This window comes from Tenrec ecaudatus, chromosome 16 (assembly GCF_050624435.1).
Source record: "Tenrec ecaudatus isolate mTenEca1 chromosome 16, mTenEca1.hap1, whole genome shotgun sequence".
Classification (NCBI taxonomy): Eukaryota; Metazoa; Chordata; class Mammalia; order Afrosoricida; family Tenrecidae; genus Tenrec; species Tenrec ecaudatus.
Genome location: NC_134545.1, coordinates 93,749,328 through 93,767,434, shown reverse-complemented (window position 1 = coordinate 93,767,434; position 18,107 = coordinate 93,749,328). Strand labels below are relative to the sequence as shown.

General features: G+C 52.4%; 1 protein-coding gene across 4 annotated transcripts in view; it reads left to right on the top strand.

The window, feature by feature from the left end:
* The window catches only part of XPNPEP1 (X-prolyl aminopeptidase 1), a 53,798-nt gene that overhangs the window by 17,546 nt on the left and 18,145 nt on the right, over nt 1–18,107 (top strand). For all 4 annotated transcript variants that reach the window (XM_075533553.1, XM_075533549.1, XM_075533551.1 and 1 more), the window contains 5 exons: nt 9,470–9,533; nt 10,522–10,626; nt 14,999–15,091; nt 15,366–15,509; nt 17,321–17,416. In XM_075533553.1, the coding sequence (XP_075389668.1) occupies nt 9,470–9,533; nt 10,522–10,626; nt 14,999–15,091; nt 15,366–15,509; nt 17,321–17,416 (502 nt within the window). The remainder of the gene's footprint in view (nt 1–9,469; nt 9,534–10,521; nt 10,627–14,998; nt 15,092–15,365; nt 15,510–17,320; nt 17,417–18,107) is intronic.

Genomic DNA, 18,107 nt, shown 5'->3' with positions numbered 1-18,107 from the left:
GTCCCCCTTAATGTCCCCTCCTTTTCTTTCTTGCTCTTTGTAATTGCTGTCCTTCCTAATGCTGTAACCTCGCTGTCTACCTTGCAGGTATGGGGAACTGTCTACTCTCTGGTGGACGTTTCCCAAGTGCTTGCTCAGGGCCAAGTGCCGAGGCAAAAGCTGAGAGCCGGCAGGCTGGCGGGCAGGGCCTCTAGGACGCCTGCCTGCAGCAGACACCAGGCTGGCCACTTGCTAGCTGCCTGACTGCGGCCAGATCACCTCAGCTCTCCAAGTGTCAGCTGAACTCTCTGGGCATTATTTTTGAGTATAACAGCAAGGGCGGGAGAACGTATCTGATTCTTTTGGTGACTTCCCTGTTGCCACAAGGTGAGGAGCCCTGGAGATATAGTGGTTACATCTTGGGCTATGACCCACATGGTCGGCAGTTTGAAACCACCAGCAGCAACTTGAGAAAAAGCCTGGGCTCTCTATTCTTGTCAGCATTTTCAATCCCAGAAACCCACAGCAGGGTTGGTAAGCATCAGCACTGACTCTATGGCAGTGAGTTTGAAGTTTGGGTTGGTATTGGCCCCGGGGCAGTGGTGAGACGTGCCTCCACCCGCCATCCTTCCTTACCTGTCCTGGCACCAGCTGTTTCTCCTGCAACACGCTGCTTTTCTGCTGGGGTCGATAATCCATTGCAATGGTCACCCAGTACTCACAGACAATACTGCCCTCACTTCAGGGGGTTTATTAGGGAAGTCGGTAAGTTACCACAAGTCTGGATCAGTACACAGTAAGGCTACAGTTGCTGGTTCACAGCATAGGTTCCCAAATCTACTTGGCCTGCTGCCTCCCTTTTAGGAAAAGTGTGAGGAGAGTGTGTAGTGTAGCCTCAGTCCAGGATGATGTGTAGGTGTATGCTCTTACACCTGGATCTTTCCAGCACCTACACGGGCTTTCATCACATGCTTTGGGAAGCCCTGGTCTACAGCAGCACCTTTTCTCAGCCACTAGTCAAGCATCTCTCCAGTCTTCAGTCTTTAGCTGCATGGTCCTTTGGCCTCTGCCCATAGCCTTGGCACTGCCGCTCTCTGCTGTCCCATAAGCGTCCGTCTTGGCCTCTGTGCTGGGCTTCCCTCGGCTCCATGGCCCTGTCCTATAGTTTCTGTACTGTAGCCTCTGGTGCCTCTGGTCTTGGGAGACCTCAGATGTGCACCACCGGTGGCTCTCCTTCCGCTGGGATGGCCCTGGACCTTGTCTGTGTATGCTTCGGAGACAGTTCTTACACACAGAGAGATGGCTCGGTCAGAGGTGTGAGTTTCTCTCCCAACAGATCAAGGAAACCAAGGGGGTCGGGACTTGGTCCCCACCCCCTACTAAGGTGGAGCTTTAAGCCCACCTCAGTCCTGTCCATTAGCACAGCAGAGAACTGCCTCCAAAACGAGACTGTAGCTGCAAGCAGAGAGGCCAGACTTTATAACATCACATAAGGGTTGATGCTAGGAGGATCCTATAATGACATCTTCGTTTTCCTGTATGCAGAAAGAGGATTTTTGACAGTGCGCCACTGGTGCCCCGGGTGTGGTACCTGGCTGCTATCCAACAGGTGGGTGGTTCCCCTCCTCCAGTGAGAGGGACCTGGAAATCTGCCTCTGTGAAGATTGCAGCCTAGAAACCCCCAGGGCAGCTCTGCTCTGTCACTGGGCTACTGATGAGTTGGAATTGACCCAATGATACACAGCAATTAGTTCATAGATGTGAAATGCTTCATGCCTGTCTGGCGCCACATCTGCCTCATTTGTATTGACTGAGATTGTTGTTTCCACGAGAGAGGTGAGTGAGAGAAAGTGCTCCGTTGAGCAGATGGAATAGAGGCGAAGCCACCCCCAGGATTGATCGCACAGAATGGGAGGGGTCGTTGTCACAGGTCAGGCTTGTTTGCACTGCCTGTCGGGAATACAAGGCAAGCCACATATGTAATTTAGCATGTTCTCGTAGGCACATTAAAAAAAGAAACAAATGAAATTCATTTTATTTATTTAACAATGTATTTTATTACCCCTGTATGTCCACAATAAATACTGCTTTTGAAAATGAGAGGTCCCATGTTCCTTGTTTTAGCCCTTAGCTAGGGCGACTATTAAACAGGACTCTTGGTCCTTTGCTGGGATTGAAGGCTACAGTTTCCTTATCAATATAAAAATATTAATGTGCTATTTTACATTCTTTTTTTATACCGTCTTCAAAAAATCTGGTGTGTATTTTAAACTTACAGAATATCTAAATTTAGATGAGAAAATTTCATTTGAAACATTTTATTCTAATTAGATTTCATAAAATTTATAGTTGGAAAAAGTGGACTCACACACCCAAGTTGTTTCAGCCACATTAAAATTTCCAATAACTACATTTTGCATATAAATTTTAAAATTTATATGTAAGTTAGTTAAAAATTAAAAAAAACCAGTTTGATGAGTTACATTAGTCACATTTTATATTAGAGTACAAAGTCCCTCTTTCTTGATACTATCGAGCCAGTTCTGACTCACAGAGACCCTATAGAACTGTTGTGAGTTTCCTAGACTGATTCTTTATGGAATAGAAAGTCCCATTTTTCTTTTGTGGAATGACTGGTGGTTTTGAATTGCCGACCTTGTATTAGCAGCCCCACTTGTAGTCACTACACCTCCAGGGTTCCTGTTAGGGTAGTAGGAGGGTCCAAAATCTCATATATAATTTAAGGAGAACATTTATTAGGTCTTGAGGACAAAGATAAGATAAAGACAAAGACACTCATTGTCTGGTGAGGGAGACGATTAGCTAATGGTGTCCAAGGGTTTACTGGGGTACAGAGCTTTGAAAAGGACATGCAGGGTTCGGATTGGGGTGTGTGTGTGTGTGTGTAAGGAAACCATCACAAACTGATAGAAGCAGGAACATGACCGTGATGAGGATACGTGCATTATGTGAGAAGAGCTTACAGGATTGGTCCAGAGCTCTCAGACGAGGGCAGTCAGGGCAAGACTCATGATGGTTTGATCCCAGTAGGGTGATTTCTGTTAAGGACACCCCCAGGCAGACTGGACTCCAGTGCACTCTGCCGGGGGCAAGGCTAAATGGGCAGAAGGAATCTAGGGGAGGCTTGATCCAAGTGAGGATTCGACACATGGATTGTGGGCTTTCACTGTGATCCATGGCCATCTGCAAACCAAGCTGTATCACCATTTCAGGTGGTCTTTAGCCACATGACTTGCCACTCCTGTCAGCAGGTACAGTTTTGGAAATTCTCAGAGGGAGGTCTACCCTGTCCTATCGGGTTGCCGTGAGTTGGCTTGACGATGGCAGTGTGTTTGGTTTTTTGGTTAGCTGTTGACTCACCTGAAGGAATCCCGGTAGTGCCGTAGGGCTGCTAACTTCAAGGTTGGTGAGTGCAAACCTACCGAGACACATCTAGATCAAGCATGGACTGAATTCATAGGCGAGGGGATGCTTGAAAGCTAGCAGGATCAAGGGGAACTCACGGAGGGAAAGGCATTTGAATTGGAATGTGAATCTGGATGCTTGGAGAAATGTATGATGGTAGGAAAGCATCATTAGTGATGGCCCTGGAGAAGAGGCAGCACTGGACCAGGTACCTGCTCCTGGGAGGCCTTGACCACGAGGATTAGAAGGCTTGCTTTTGGTGGCAGGGTAGGGAGCCACGGAGGATCTTTGAACAGGAGAAGTTTCAGGCTTAGAATGAACAGTGTTTAGGAGATACTCAGACTAGGAAACCCGTTAGGGAGCCATTGCAGGGCTCCAGCAGAGCCAGGTCAAAGGGCGCCCGAACTTTGGTACTGGGCTTGGTAACGGATCAGAGGTGAGGACACGGAGGCAGAATGGCCTAAAGAACTGGGAAGCTTGGAAGCTGTGCCATTAGCTAGTAAAAATGGCAAGTCCCTCGTGCCTAGTTTTCAGTTCCTGTGTGGAGAGGAGAGGCCTGGCGGAGGCGACGCTTTTAAGCAGGACTCCGGGTCCTTGCTGGGACTGTCAGAATAAAGAGGCAGGGTGGCTTTCCGTGTGACCCGCCATAGCAGCCTCCTCAGCAACAGAGAGGCCGCTGTTCTCCCAGGCTCTTATTCCGAATTGTTTCATTTTCAGGGCCGGTTCAAGGTTGTTGGAATGCGTCTCTTCGGGGTGGGGAAGGGGCGGGTGTTGGGGAATTAAAGGAGAATCTTGAATTCTGTCCTTTGTGTACTTTTCAAAATACAAACCCACACACCCACACACTGCTCCCTTTTGGAGAGAGGACACAGCTGAGAGCACAGTGACTCAAGGCCCGGCTCCAGGGTTGGCGTCTCTTTGTCCTCTTTGTCTTTTTAAACCCAGAGCAAGGGTTGTCGTGTTGGGGCCAGGGGACTTTTACACGAGTAACTAACTGTTCAGTCCCTCTCTTGTGTGCCTCTAGTCAGCTGTTGGGATGGGTGGGCACCACTGCCCCCAAACCAGGAGACTCACTCGGGGAGCAGAATCGCCAACGGCTTGGCACCTTGTTCTTTTCTTAAAGCAGTTTTATTGGCATATAATTCACATCATACAATTCGATAGTTCCATAGCACTGCTTTTTAGAAGTCCCAGTTCCTGCCCCCCATCTCTTAGGCCCGTCTTCTCTTGTCCTCCGCTTAGTGAAGGGGTCGCGGTCGGCCTGGGGTGACACTGCCAATTTGAGTTTTTGCCTGTTTATGGTCCTTCCTCCTGGAAGACATGAATCAGATTTTCCTAAACGATTTGGATTCCACTCCCACTCCTCCTGGAGTTAGCTTCCTGTTTTGTTTGATATTTCTAAAGCACGCTCTTTAACGATTTTTAGCCCTGGGTGATTTTATCTGCTCTTCGAGTAGTGCTAGTAACCTGTCTGACAGTCTCAGTGGCCTGGTTCTTGGACATACGTGGGTAATAAAATACATGGATGGCGTAGTGGATTAAGCATTAGGCTGCCTTAGTGAAAGGTTGGCGGTTCCAGTCCACCAGCTGCTCTGTAGGAGAGAGATGAGGCAGTCTGCTTCCATAAAGATCAGCAGCCCTGGGAACCCCGTGGACCAGTTCTCCTGTGTCCTCTGGGGTGACTGATGGCAGTGGGTTTGGTTTGGGGTTTTGCTCTGCTTTACTCATTTCGTTAACCTGTCGTCTATACCCTGGGGCATCTGAATTTGAAACCCCAGTTGTCCCTTCTGGTTTTTTTCTTAGTTTCCTGTTGCTGTCGTAAAAAAGCACCACAAACTTCGTGGCTCAGACCACACACATTTATTCCCGTGAGAAGCATTTTATTTCCATTATCTCTTGAGGGCAGGTACTATTGCCATCTCCACTTCATAGGGAACAAACCACATCTCAAGTGGGTCAGTAAAATGCGTGCTCCTAAACCTCTTCTCTTCTGCTATGACACAGCCCAGGTGCTGCTCTGCACAAATACTTCCCCTCCCTGAAGCTTTCCCGGTCTCTTGAGCAATGATTGCCTCACGCTTGGATCTTTTTCTTTCATAAAGGTAGTAATCCTTTTGGACCTACAGTTATGTGTGTGCCTATACATACATACACACATACATATACATATAGAAAGAGAAGTTGATTTATTTCAAGTAAACAGTTCCTGCCAGTCTCAGAGCTGTAGATCAGATAGTAGGTTGAGGTCCTGGTGGCAGGCTGGAGCCTTTTGTCAGCTTCTCTCCTAGGAACTGAAAGTCAGGCGACTGGCAGTACACAGGGAAGAGAGAGTGCTTTTCAGAACATCCATTTACACTCTAGAGGCAGTCCACATTCCCACGGAAGCTCCCCTTTCAACTGACTGCTCCCACTGTGGAAGGGCATGGCATTCATTATGGAAGAGCACCCAGTCCAGGGTCTGCGGAACCACTGAGAATCACAGCCTGGCCAAGTCAACACCTAACATGAAACGTCTCAAAGCCTAAGGAGGAACATGTGCAAAGACTTGGAGCAGGGAAGCATGGGACTTGCAGAGAGCTGAAGGGCCAGTGTGGCAGGGGCGTGATGGAGGAGGAGAGAGCTGCAGGGGGACAGCTGAACTTGATCATGTGGTCCGTCCCACATGGGACTGGGTAAGGGCTTTGTTTTAATTTTACATGTGATGGGAAGCTATTGGAGGACTCTAGGAAGGATGCTCCACCGAATATGTAGACATTTGCGAGGGCGGCAGTCCAGGTGTAGGGATGATGGGGCTTGGACTGGTGCTCCTAGAGAACCGGATGAGTTTGGAGAAACAGCGGACAGCCCTGGCGGCTGTGCTGCTCTTTGCCCCTTTCTCCAGGGCCGTGACTTTGGCTTCCTTTCAGACGTTTGCGAGTCTCCAGGGAGAGGCTCCTGGCTTTGCCAGCTTTATGGCGAGGGGAAGAGTGGGAGGCCTGGATCCCATCGCCGTCGTCTGGCCTTTGCTTAACCTGTTGGTTTGGCTGGGAGGCTGCGACCAGCCTCGGTCAGCGCCGGCTCTTGGGTATGCTGAACACTTAGGTCATGTCTGGATGTTTCTGCCTCAGACCTTGTCTCCATCCCAAACCAAACATGTTACCTTCTGGGAAGCCTGCCCCTCTGGAGGAACCTTCCTTCTGCCTTTGCTGATGAGGCGTCTCTAGGTCTGTCCTGGGGGTCCCTGCCCCGCCTTTCATGCTTGTCTAGAGAGGAGGGGACATTCCTGGGGTTCTGTGTCCCTGAAGGGCGAGTCCAGCCTGGCCAAGAGCAGCCCTGCTGAGAGGCTTGACTTCACCCCTCCCTCTAGAGGCACAGGTAGGGAAGCCCCGAGCCTCTTTCGGCCGGGAATGGCCCTCCTGCGTGTGCCCTGTCGTGCACAAGAGCCCTGTCTGTTGGCTTCCTACTCCCAGCCCCTTCTCGCTGCCTGTTCAGGAGGAAGGAAACTGTGCTCTTGCTTCCATCGCCTGCACAGCTCTCGTGGGGTCTAGTGAGTGAGTTTTCAAAACCGGAGCTCACTTGTTCTCACTAAAAGTCCCCACCTCTTGCTTAAAAAAAAAAAAAGGGCTCGTACCCACCGATGACTGGGTTCACAGTAAAGGAGCAGGTTTATCTTGCAGTTTATCCACAATGCTGGTGCCCGTTCCCCCCTCAGCTTTTAGCCACCCGAAGTGACCCATTTTCGGGAAGCGAAATGGAGTCTGCGAGGCTGACAGGACTACTAGTGTTTGCAGCAAGGCTTAGAAGGCAGATTCGACCCCAGAGCCCGTCTTCCTGCCCCTCATCTGGCCCAGGCTCTGTCTGGTGGGAGGGTGAGGGCGGAGGCTGCAATCGCGAGGGGCAGTTCTTATCCCCAAAACAACAGTAAGCAGTGGACCCCCTGGGACCTTCCCGAGACCCAGGGAACCCTGTGTCCCTCCATCCCCTGCACTCTCATTCCTCTTCCTCTTTTTTTCTGTTTAAAGACATGACCCCAAATCTCCAAAGCCTTCAAGCTGCTTGCGATGCATTTGGAGCCCTCTAGGACAGAGTAGAACCGGCCCCTCCCGCCCCCCAGGTTTCTGAGGCTGTCAGTTTTTATGGAAGCAGATTGACTCATCCTTTTCCCATGGAGCAACGGGTGGGCTCCCGGCACCGACTGACCTCGCCATTAGCAACCCTGTGCTTAACCCTCCACGCCACCAGGGACTCTCCTTAAGTGTGTGGCAGTTGCGTGTCAACTCAGGCTTGCCAGTCTGGAGGCCCCAGGCTTGGTTTGTCTTTGCACATTGACATCGTCTTGCCCGGGAGTCCCCACGCGGAGGGGAAGCAGTGAGGTTCACACACCTGTGGGACACATGAGGTTGACATGAAGGGAGGTAGTGAAGAAGACAGGTAGGCGAGAGCCCCCCATTTAGGAGCGAATAGAAATTTGGGGTCTGTTTTGGAAGGTGATTTGGGAGGAGAATACGCCGCTGGAAGTGGGGTTTGCATTTGTAGCCGGAAAGGATTCCTTGTTCGTCCTCCAGCCCAGTTGGTCCTGGGCCTCTCCTCAGAGGGAGGATCACTTAGCCTATCCCCATCCTATTAGAACTGAAGGACCTTTGGAAGTTTCCAGTTAACCTTGGGAGGATTGCTTTATTGGAAATCTTCTTAGGCTAGGAGAGCACATCTAGGTGAGTGGAGTCATTGATGGAGGCCTGCCTTTCGTGGTGGCTCGTGTCATTTGTGCGATAGTGGTTTCCCTCAGGCTGTTTGGCGCACTCACATGGCTTCTGGCTTAGAAAAGTGTGCCATGGTAGTCCTCCCGTTGTTACCAAAGCTCCGACACCAGCCCTCCGTGCAGCTGGATTACAGGACGGGGTGTTGGCCGTCAGTTAGGGTCCCGGAACAAGATGGTGATCCAGGAAAGGCGAGAGAGTTCGCTAGCCTCCTTCTGGATACAGAGGAAGCCTGGGGCCAAACTTGGGCACCAGCCATGGTTTCCCCAACACTCCTCCCGTTCCTTTCCCCATGACCTCTCTTCTCCCTAGTGGCAGTACTAAGTGCTCAGCTGGAAGGAGCAGTGACCCTGCTGTGGATCCAATTATTAGTCGCTTTCAGGGTCGAACTCCCTGGGGTTCTCACGGTAGGGAGCAGGTTGCCAGGCCTGTCTTCTGAGGCACCTCCAGGTGGGTGCCAACTGCCAACTTTGCGGCTAGTAGTTGAGCAATTACTTGTACCACCAAGGGGCTCCTCAGCCCTGCTATTGGCCTGGGATGGGTTGGGCAAGTTGCTGCGATTCTTTGTGAACATTTGTTTTCTCATGGACTCCCGGCCTTATCCTGGGAAGCCGACATGAGGATAAGGGCTGATGTGTTGTATGGGGGCAACTCGGTATAGGGCTTCCGAGTGGAGACCCTGGGGCCCACAGCTCGGGTTACAAGCCCTATTTTGGGCAAGTTGCTTAAACTCTCTGTCTCCCTGGCTTTCACTGGAAGGTGCCCACCGCAGCCTCCTACCTGCTTCCCTCACATGGGAATCTCTCTTCAGTCTCAGATCGTCTCTCAGGCAGGGGCTTACGGGCTAGCAGGACCTGGCATGGCTTTGGGTGTTGGGTTTATTTTTCAGAGCCTCCTGAGTTGGAGGAAGTGCTTCCGCTTGGTCCCTGACAGGTCAGGATGGGGTCTGCTGGCAGAGATGGGGGTTCCACGTGGATGTCTGGAGCGACGCCGTTTGGAGCGTCATCGGCACTGCTAACAGCCAGCCAGCCCCGCTTTCCAGAGACCAACAGAAGCCTAAATGTCAGGGGCAAGGAAGAGCGTGATCGGAGTAAAATCTCTGCGAGGAAAGAAGAGTTCTTACCTATTTCTCTTAACTTGGCTTTGAGGAGGGAGTAGCTAAGGGAAACAGCTCTGTTGGCCCCTCATTAAGTCGGGTCCAGTACCGTACACTAATTCAAAAAGAGTCCCACTTGTCTATTCAGCTAGACTGTTGGTTCCCGGACCAGCAGACCCCGCTGGCCTGACCCAGACCTGAGCACCATCTCAGTTTCACCTTTATCTTCCAGAGCGAGTACATTGCCCCATGCGACTGCCGGCGCGCCTTCGTCTCTGGATTCGATGGCTCTGCAGGTGAGTCACCAATTTCTCCCTCGGTTCGGATTGAACCTTTGCTCTCCTTTCCAAAGAAACAGGGCATGTTTGGGCCTGTGACCCAGAACCAAAAGGAAACGTGAAGCCGGCATTCCCAGTTGAGCCTCTGCGGAAGAGGGGTGGCGCTGTGAGCTTTGAGCATGCCCGACTCTCTGAGGTCCCCGCTTGGTGACCCCTTTCCTCCCCTCTCCCCTCCCTGCCTTTGCGTTGACATTTTAAACCAGTGTTAGTGAACTTTTTTTTTATGTTTTACTGACCATAACATCCATACAGAAGAGCCTGTCCATGAAATGGAAGATGCTTCTATAATTTGCACTCCAGATCAGAAATGGGACATTAACAGCACCCTAGAACCCCTGGCCTTAGCTGTCTAAGTTAGTCGTGAATAGTAATTCTCCGTGTGCTTGCCTTTTGGTTTCACTGTTTCCCCTTTAGATTTAAAGAACAATGTTTAGCCACTTCCCCCTGACTCGCTACGCTTGGCCAGGTACCTCTTCGCCCACAAGTAGCACCTGGCTTCCTTTGGGCAGGGCTTGTGCTAGTTGGTGCCTCATGAGTGGTCATGCTTGATGCCTCTGCTGTAAGGCCAGGCCTGTGGGGAGGGAGGACAGGTAGTGGTGGGGGGCGCAGACTCCCTGCTGGGCATTCATGGGGTTCAGTTGGCCACTCTAGTGAGCCTGCAGCTGAGTGACAAAGTTTGCTCCACTGTGGGGATCACCAGACACACAGTCCTCTGCTCTTCCAGCCTTGACATGTTCTCTGGACATCGGGTCCTTTCTGTATAGGGACAAGTGGCCCTGCAGTACAGGTCTCAAGACTGCTTCCTTCAGAGTGTGACTCGCCAAGTCCTTTCCCTGAGGGCCAGGACCCATCTGACCCACAAGTCGCACTGGTGGTGGGTGGCCAGGCACCCCTCGCTGCTCCTGGGTGGCTGCCAAGAGCCCTCTGTTCTTGCTCCCTGCCCCAGGTACAGCCATCATCACAGAGGAGCATGCGGCCATGTGGACCGACGGGCGCTACTTCCTCCAGGCCGCCAAGCAGATGGACAGCAACTGGATGCTCATGAAGATGGGTGGGTAGGGGTCCGGCCAGCCCGACCTCAGGGCTAGCCTGGGGAGGGACCTTCAACCTCTTCGGGGGGGCCACAGACCTTTGGGATCCAAAGAAAAAGCCTTGTTTATATTTACGTTCCCCGGGCCATCAGTTTGGGGTTGGGAGGGAGGTCCCTGTGGTCACATGGGGAAACACTTGGCTACTAATTGAGAGGGGTGGTTTGAGCCCATCCCGGGGTGCCTGGGTGAGACAGCGCGGTGTTCTCCTTCTGAAAGCCCAGCCACAGAAAGCCCGTGGGTCCCAGCTCTATGCTGGCACATGCGTGGTCCCCACCGTGGGACTTGACTTGGTGGCAACTAGACATAAAAACCTTGTTTTTTATTTTGGGTTCAGAGACAGTTAATGTGCTGCAGGTGGCACAGTTTGCCGGGCACTGGACTCATGCCCTGGACACCTGTGCACCCCTCTTTCTAACCTCGTGCCGCAGAGGGAGCTAAAGGCAGGCTCCTTGGCAGCCCGGAATTCTCCCCAAAGATCTCTCTGAGGGACCCTAGACTGGCTTCAGAGGAAGGGCAGGGTGAGTGTGGGTGTGGCGCGTTTTTGGTTGAGTGACCTCACTTTTTAGCGCTGCAGCTTCCTTCTGGATGAGACAGGATGCCAACGGAAGTGCCACATAGAGCCGGGAGGAATATGACAGGAGCACAGTGCAGTGTCTACTGACGAGTGAGCGTGTGATGGTGTGTGTGTGTGTGTGTGTGTGTACTGTCTTTCCCCGTGGGATGTGCGTGTTTTTTTCCGTGTCATTAGAAACATGGTTTCAGTGACGTACGAAGGCTTCTTCCTCCTCTTTTGAACCCAGTGAACAGACAGTAAGGAGAGAAGGGAAAGAGGACCATTCCGAGTGAGGACGAGGAGATGAGGTAGCTTCTCCCTGTCTGTTGTAGCAAGTGGGGGAGCGGCCTCACGGGGGACAGAGGGCTGTGCTGTGACACCGAGATCCCAGACCAGCCAGCTCGCACACGGATGGGTGTGCGTGCCTACTGGGGAGCACACCTGTGTGGATGAGTCGTCGCTCACGTCCACGTGCACACACTGCCTGTTGTTTGCCTTAGGGACGAATTATGACAATAATTTGCAAACACATATATGTTGTTTGCCTTAGGGACACAAGCTGGTTTTTATTCAGCTTTGAATTTAAGTTTCTATTTTTCAAAAATCTCTTTATATTTTTAGAAATATAAAAGCGCTCAAACCACAGTTGGATTGTTATTGTAGTTCATTCTCTCTCTCTCTCTCTCTCTCTCTCTCACACACACACACACACACACACACACACACACACACACACACACACACGGCCTGTGATAAAGGGACTAACCATCTTTAGACATGTTTTTTCGGTGGGGTGGTGGACATTTTATTGTGGTTTGGGTGAAAGCTTACAGAACAAATGGATTTCCTTGTCAGCAGTTTATACTTTGTTTTGTTACCTTAGCTTCAGCCCCTCAATGTAACAAAGCTCTTCCTGCTTCCTCCCAGTTCCCTGTTTCCGTTCCTCTTTCTCTCGACCTTCCTGCACTCCGAGGTTTGTTTTTGGCCTGTAGAGTTTTTGACGGCATGCCTCTGTGAATGGAGCATGTATTCTCCGTGTGTGTGTGTGTGTACACATCTTATGTCGGTGCTGATACCCATCTGTATACAGCCCTGGTGGTATAGTAGGCGAGGCATTGAGCTACTCACTAAAAGGTCAGCTGTTCAGATCCACCAGCTGCTCCTCGGGAGAAAGATGAGAGGCACTCGACTACTCTAAAGAGGTACACAGTCTCGGGAACCCACAGGGGCAGCTCTCTGTCTGGAGGGTCACTGTGAGAGGAAGCCACTTGATGGCAGTGCGTAGTGAGTCTTTGGATGTGCAGCCGGCTACATGCTCGGCTCCTCAGGGAAAGGATGGCAGTGTGAGTGGACCCAGAGGTGCCTTGGCATAAAGGCCTGGCGGTCCACCACGGAAGACTCACAGCCAATGAGAACCCAGTGGAGTGCTGTGCTCCTCTGTCACTGGTTGGGGTCTTCACGAGTCGGAATCAGCTCAAGGGCAGTCAAATTTGGTGGTAGTAGTAAAAAATGTTGACTTTTTAGAAAAAAGAAATGTAAATAAAATTCAAATATTTCTTTCACCTGGTGTACCGTCTTGTGGACCTGCAGACTCAGCGGTTAGGGGTCAGCGTGTGAGAGGGCCAATCCGTGCCTGCTGCTTTTTGAAGCAGGTGTGTGGTGACACGGGCACAGGGAGGTGGGCCAAGTCACCTTCCCTTCCCAGCCCCTCCCACGGTGACTTTCTTCCCTAACCCTCCCCCTTTTGGGGGTGCATCTCTCCAGGGTAGGGTGATTCTGGTGGGTTAGGCTGGCCAATGAGCGATCCCCTCTGGGCTTTTTTGAAGATCTGTCTGCTAGGAAACGGAAATGACTTCATCCTTGGGAAGTTCTACTAGAGGACCAAAAAGAAACTGTTAATAAGGGGCTCGTTTAGCAGTTTGGAAAAAATAAAAACACAACCAAAAAACCCCAACCCCCAACAACAAGCAGGCAAGAATCATATGCAAAATCAAAATTCAGTGCCTACTTCTGGAAATGTATTCGAACCTGGCTCCCTGAGCCCCTTTCTTCAGAGACGTTTGACCTTCCCTCACGTGGGTGTGTGGTGATCACCAGCAAACCCCATCCACTGTCCGGGAGTCAGTGCTGACTCTCAGCGACCCTCTAGGAAAGGGTTTGAGTTTTAAATGTAACTCTTTACAACCTTCCTAATGATGTGGCCCTTTCATACAGTTCCTCATGTTGTGGTGACCCCCCAACTATAAAATTATTTTCATTGCTACTTCATCACTGTCATTTTGCTACTGTTATGAATCGGGCGACCCCTGTGAAAGGGTCGTTCAACCCCAATTGGGTCACGAACCCACAGGTTGAGAACCGCTGTTTTCCAGGCATAGAATTCCTCCTCTTTTCTCCTGCAGAGCAGCTGGTGGTTTTGAACTGTTGACCTTGTGGCTAGCAGCCTATGCTGACTTTCATAAAAATGTGGTGTGTGTGTGTATTTACAACAAAGCTATTGCTGAGCCCAAATCTGGGGAGTGTAGGAAAGAGTATCTTCTGCAGTGTGTGTTTTGGGAGAGAGGGACACCAGACTAAGACTGCCTGTAGTTCCTTTCTTGCGGCTTTGTGTGGGTTTCTCATTGCTGGTTTGTTAGGGACAGAAAGGCCGTGTGATCCTGGGAGCCGGGCATTTCAGGCACGTAGTCTCTGGTGCCTATGTATCTCACCTGTCATCTTCAGAAAGATTGCTGCCAAAACATCTTGGCCCTGGAGCTGGCGGCCTGGGGGTGGGGCAGGCGGCTTTTCTCCCCATGGTCCTGCCTCTTCTAGACCCAGAGAGAACGCTGGTGGTGGCGGCGGAGGTGGTGGTGGTGGTGGAGGTGGTGGTGGCAGTGGTGGCAGTGGCGGCGGAGGTGGTGGTGGAGGTGGTGGTGGAGGAGGTGGTGGTGGAGGTGATGGTGGAGGTGGAGGTGGTGGTGGCGGTGATGGTGGTGGAGGTGATGGTGGAGGAGGTGGTGGAGGTGGAGGTGGTGGTGGCGGTGGTGGCAGCGGCGGCGGAGGTGGTGATGTAGGTGATGGTGGCGGCGGTGGTATGTGTGCATTTCTCCTTCTCTGCCGTGAGCTGGGGCTCCCAGCTCCACTCTCCAGAACCATGGTCAGCTTCTGAGCAGGGGGCCAGTAGTGAGACCAATGAGGTGGCCCTCACAGTAACACCGAGATTCTGTGTTGGAACGAGTCCCGCGATGGCATTTTGTTTTTTCTCTTTTCGGGGACCCAGTGAAAATGATGCCTTGTTGTTTTTTCTGTCCCTACCCCTCCCCATCTCGCCCTCTTTGACTTCCTTTCATCCAGCGTTTCTTCTGTAGTCTTGTCCTCATGTCTTTGCTCTCCTCCAGGATGAAGGCCCCTTCAGACTCCCCCAAGCCTGCAGGTGGCCAGGCTGGGTTAGGTGCTGGGCTGCCAGCCGTCTGCCGCTCCTGGGAGAAGGGGCCGTCTGCTCCCAGCAGGTTTCCCAGTCGCGGAAGCATGGGGAGGAAGGAGCACTGGCCCTCTGTCTGTAGGGTTGCAGTGTGTGAGAGTGGCCCGATGGCACTTGGTTTTATGGTGTTGTCAGGAGCAGGCCGTGTTGTGGGCTGCCAGCGGCCAATGCCAATCCACTTCTGCCCCGTAAAGACTTACTCTCGCGGACAGCCGTGCTCACCGTGAGTCACAATTGACTCCATGCTGATGTGTGCAGTGCACCTTTTGGGTCGGACAATGGGCTTCGAACGGCTTCTTTTCCGTCCTTCCTGCCGCAGGTCTGAAGGACACACCGACTCAGGAAGACTGGCTGGTGAGCGTGCTTCCTGAAGGCTCCCGCGTTGGGGTGGACCCACTGATCATTCCCACAGGTGAGGAGTTGGACAGGAAGTGGGCCCAGATGCCTCTTCCTTCTCCTCACTTGCAGCTGGAGTGAATGATTGGGGGCTCTGTGTGGCCAAGGTCATGGTGAGGGAGCTCGGAAGTGGAGGCAGGGGCTGCCGTGTGGGCAGACGGCCTTCCACAGCTCCTCGCCCTGCACACGTGGCCCGGGGCCGCAGCAGCATTTCCTGGCAGAAGGCTCCAGCCGGCAAGGCCAGGCTGAAAGGAGCCTTCAGTTCACAGCCGGGCCATGTGCTTCCCCAGATTACTGGAAGAAGATGGCCAAGGTCCTGAGAGGCGCCGGCCACCACCTCGTTTCCGTCAAGGAGAACCTCATCGACAAAATCTGGACGGACCGCCCTGAGCGCCCATGCAAGCCCCTCCTCACTCTGGGCCTGGATTACACAGGTCAGCACCCGCGCTGTGGCCCCTGCCGCAACCCCACCTGCCACGATCTCCTGCCTGGTCTTTGGAAAGGAGCCCTGGTGGCGAAATGGGTTACACATATACTGCTAACCACCAGCCTAGCAGTTCGAAACCACCAGCCACTCCATGGCAGAAAGATGAGGTTTGCTGCTCCCGTAAAGAGTTAGAATCTCAGAAACCCACACGGCGGGTCTCCTCTGTCCCGCAGGGTCGCCGTGAGTCGGCACCCACTCGAGGGTGGTGAGTTCAGTCCTCAGTCCCGGTGGTGCTTGAGCTGACGGAGGAAGTTGGCATTTGAGGAAGGCAGATGTTTTACTGGTTCCACACTTGCCCCTCGCCATGTCCGTAGGCTCCGTGTATCGGAGCAGAGTACCTCTGGGTGGTCTTTGGGTGCTGCCGAGTGGCTGGGCCCTTCCCACCACCTGCCACTCGAATGTGTCTCACGGGAGAACCAGCCTCGGGCTGTTCCTGGTGGCTATGGCCGTTCCTTTGCTTCTGCCAGTGGTTTTCGGTCAGCCTTCTTACTCAGTCCCCACCTTGTAGTTTCTTCGCTCGAGGATGTTGGGTGAGGGCAAGGGCTGTAAACCATTTGTGACATGACAAAGAGTAAGACTTTCTGAATCAGGAAAGGGTCTCGAGGGAGCAGACCAGAAGGAGGGGATGCAAGGGCGGAGGCTTCTGTTGAATCAGAAAAGGTGAGGTGGGTGCGCGGGTGCAGGGGCAGGGTGTCTGGAAGGTAGGCAGAGTGACCAAAGAGGTCCTGGGCAGAAAGCAGGGCTTCCCAGACTCCCAGCATTCCCCGGGGTGATCATCAAAGCACTCAGGTTGTGGGGCAGCCCCCACCTGCTCTCCTGGTGACACCGTCACTGAAGGGTGCCTTGAATTGGGATGGGGAGGCCAGTGAGTGGCCCAGGGGCCAGCTCAACATCGCCCCTCACTGCGTGTTACATGTTCTCAGCAAAGCAGCAGCTCAGATGGGTCTCCTCTAGGAGAGGGAGACCAAGTGGTGCAGACATCTGCTCAGCAGAATTTGGGGTGCCTCTCCTGGCCAGGCCTCTGTGCTTGGGCTGGGTGGATAAGACAGCCACTGTCCTGTCCACGGGGCTCTCCCCTGAGTCCAGCACCATTTCATGGAGGGCGTGGGGATGAGGGCCAGGTGGCAGTTTCTTTGGGGTGAATCCTTTGAGGGCCATGAGAGAGGCCAAGGCTGTGGCTGACACAGGAAGTGTGACTGGGAAGAGGTTGTCCAGTGTGGTCAGCTGGCCGGAGTCCGGGTCTCGGCACCAAAAGGTACTTCTCACAGACCCACAAAGCTAATGTGGTGGGTGAAGTTCCTCTGACCTGAGAGTGTCTGAGTTCTCGCCTTGGGGCGGGAGGGGATGGCCTCATTGCAGCCTGTGGATCAGTCATTGCTGGGTTTCACTGCCGTCCCTTCTAGGGAGGAATCCCCATCGGGTGGGAGGAGCAGGGACGGATTCTGCTCCAAGCAGTAACCACAGTGGTTTGCCTTGCTCCTGGCAGGCATCGATGCTTCACACCAATTTCTAGGTGCTTCCTAGACTTGTGTTGGGTGAACAAATGGGTTCCTTCTGTTGGCAGGGCACTTAGGGCTCAGTGCCGTCGAGTGGCTTGGATCAAGCCACGCCTCGGTGTAAGGCTGGAATCTAGACTCCTGCTTGCTGGAGCTCTGTGGATGTTGTGCTAGTTCAGGGTGTTTGGGACAGTAGCTTTCGTCTGGATCTCCTAGCTCCCCAGGACCACTGGGGCTGGCATCTCACAGTTGTTTCTTGCAGGGATCTCATGGCAGGCAAAGGTTGCCGACCTCCGCTTGAAGATGTCTGAGAGGAACGTCGTGTGGTTTGTGGTCACGGCCCTGGATGAAATCGCGTGTGAGTACTCTGGTTTCATGGGGTGGGCGTGCTGCCTGCCCTCCCCTGGAGTGCTCTGGGAGTCTGTATTCATGCTGCTCAGCTCTCTGCATGGCCAGGGAAGAAGCAAACGTTGATGTCATCCACTGGGGACAAGAGATGGCAATGAGGATGGAGGAGAAAGGACAGGGCAGAGGAGAGGGGGACGTAGCTGTAGGTTGTGTCCACCTCTAGCTGGCCTCTGTGGAATGGCCATCCCTCCCCCTAAATGTGTTTCACGAAAGCTCACTATACAAAAGAGGGGTTGTTTTCCAAGGCCTTCACCATGAGAATGTTCTAGAAGCATTTCTACTGTGGAAAGTTAGAAGTTCCTTTTTCAATCTTCAGTCAGTAAATCTCTCCCCATGCTGTTGTTTACTGCCTTTTGCCATTATTTCGGACAACTGTTTTTTTTTTTTTTTTGTATTACGAATTAGAGGCTATGTGTGTGCTAAGACTTTTGACTCATCTTGACATTACCTGTCAGAAGGGTTGTACAGCTGTGCCTCAGAATGGCCCTCACTGGATGCCTTCACCCTCCCCATAAACTGTGGCTTGAAAAGTGTTATTACATAGATAGAGAGTGTCAGCCCATGCTTGGCTGTAAGGAGCCTTTATATTGAAGCACAGGCAGTACCCTTAAAGTCAGGGCTGTGTTTGGCACTCTGATCCT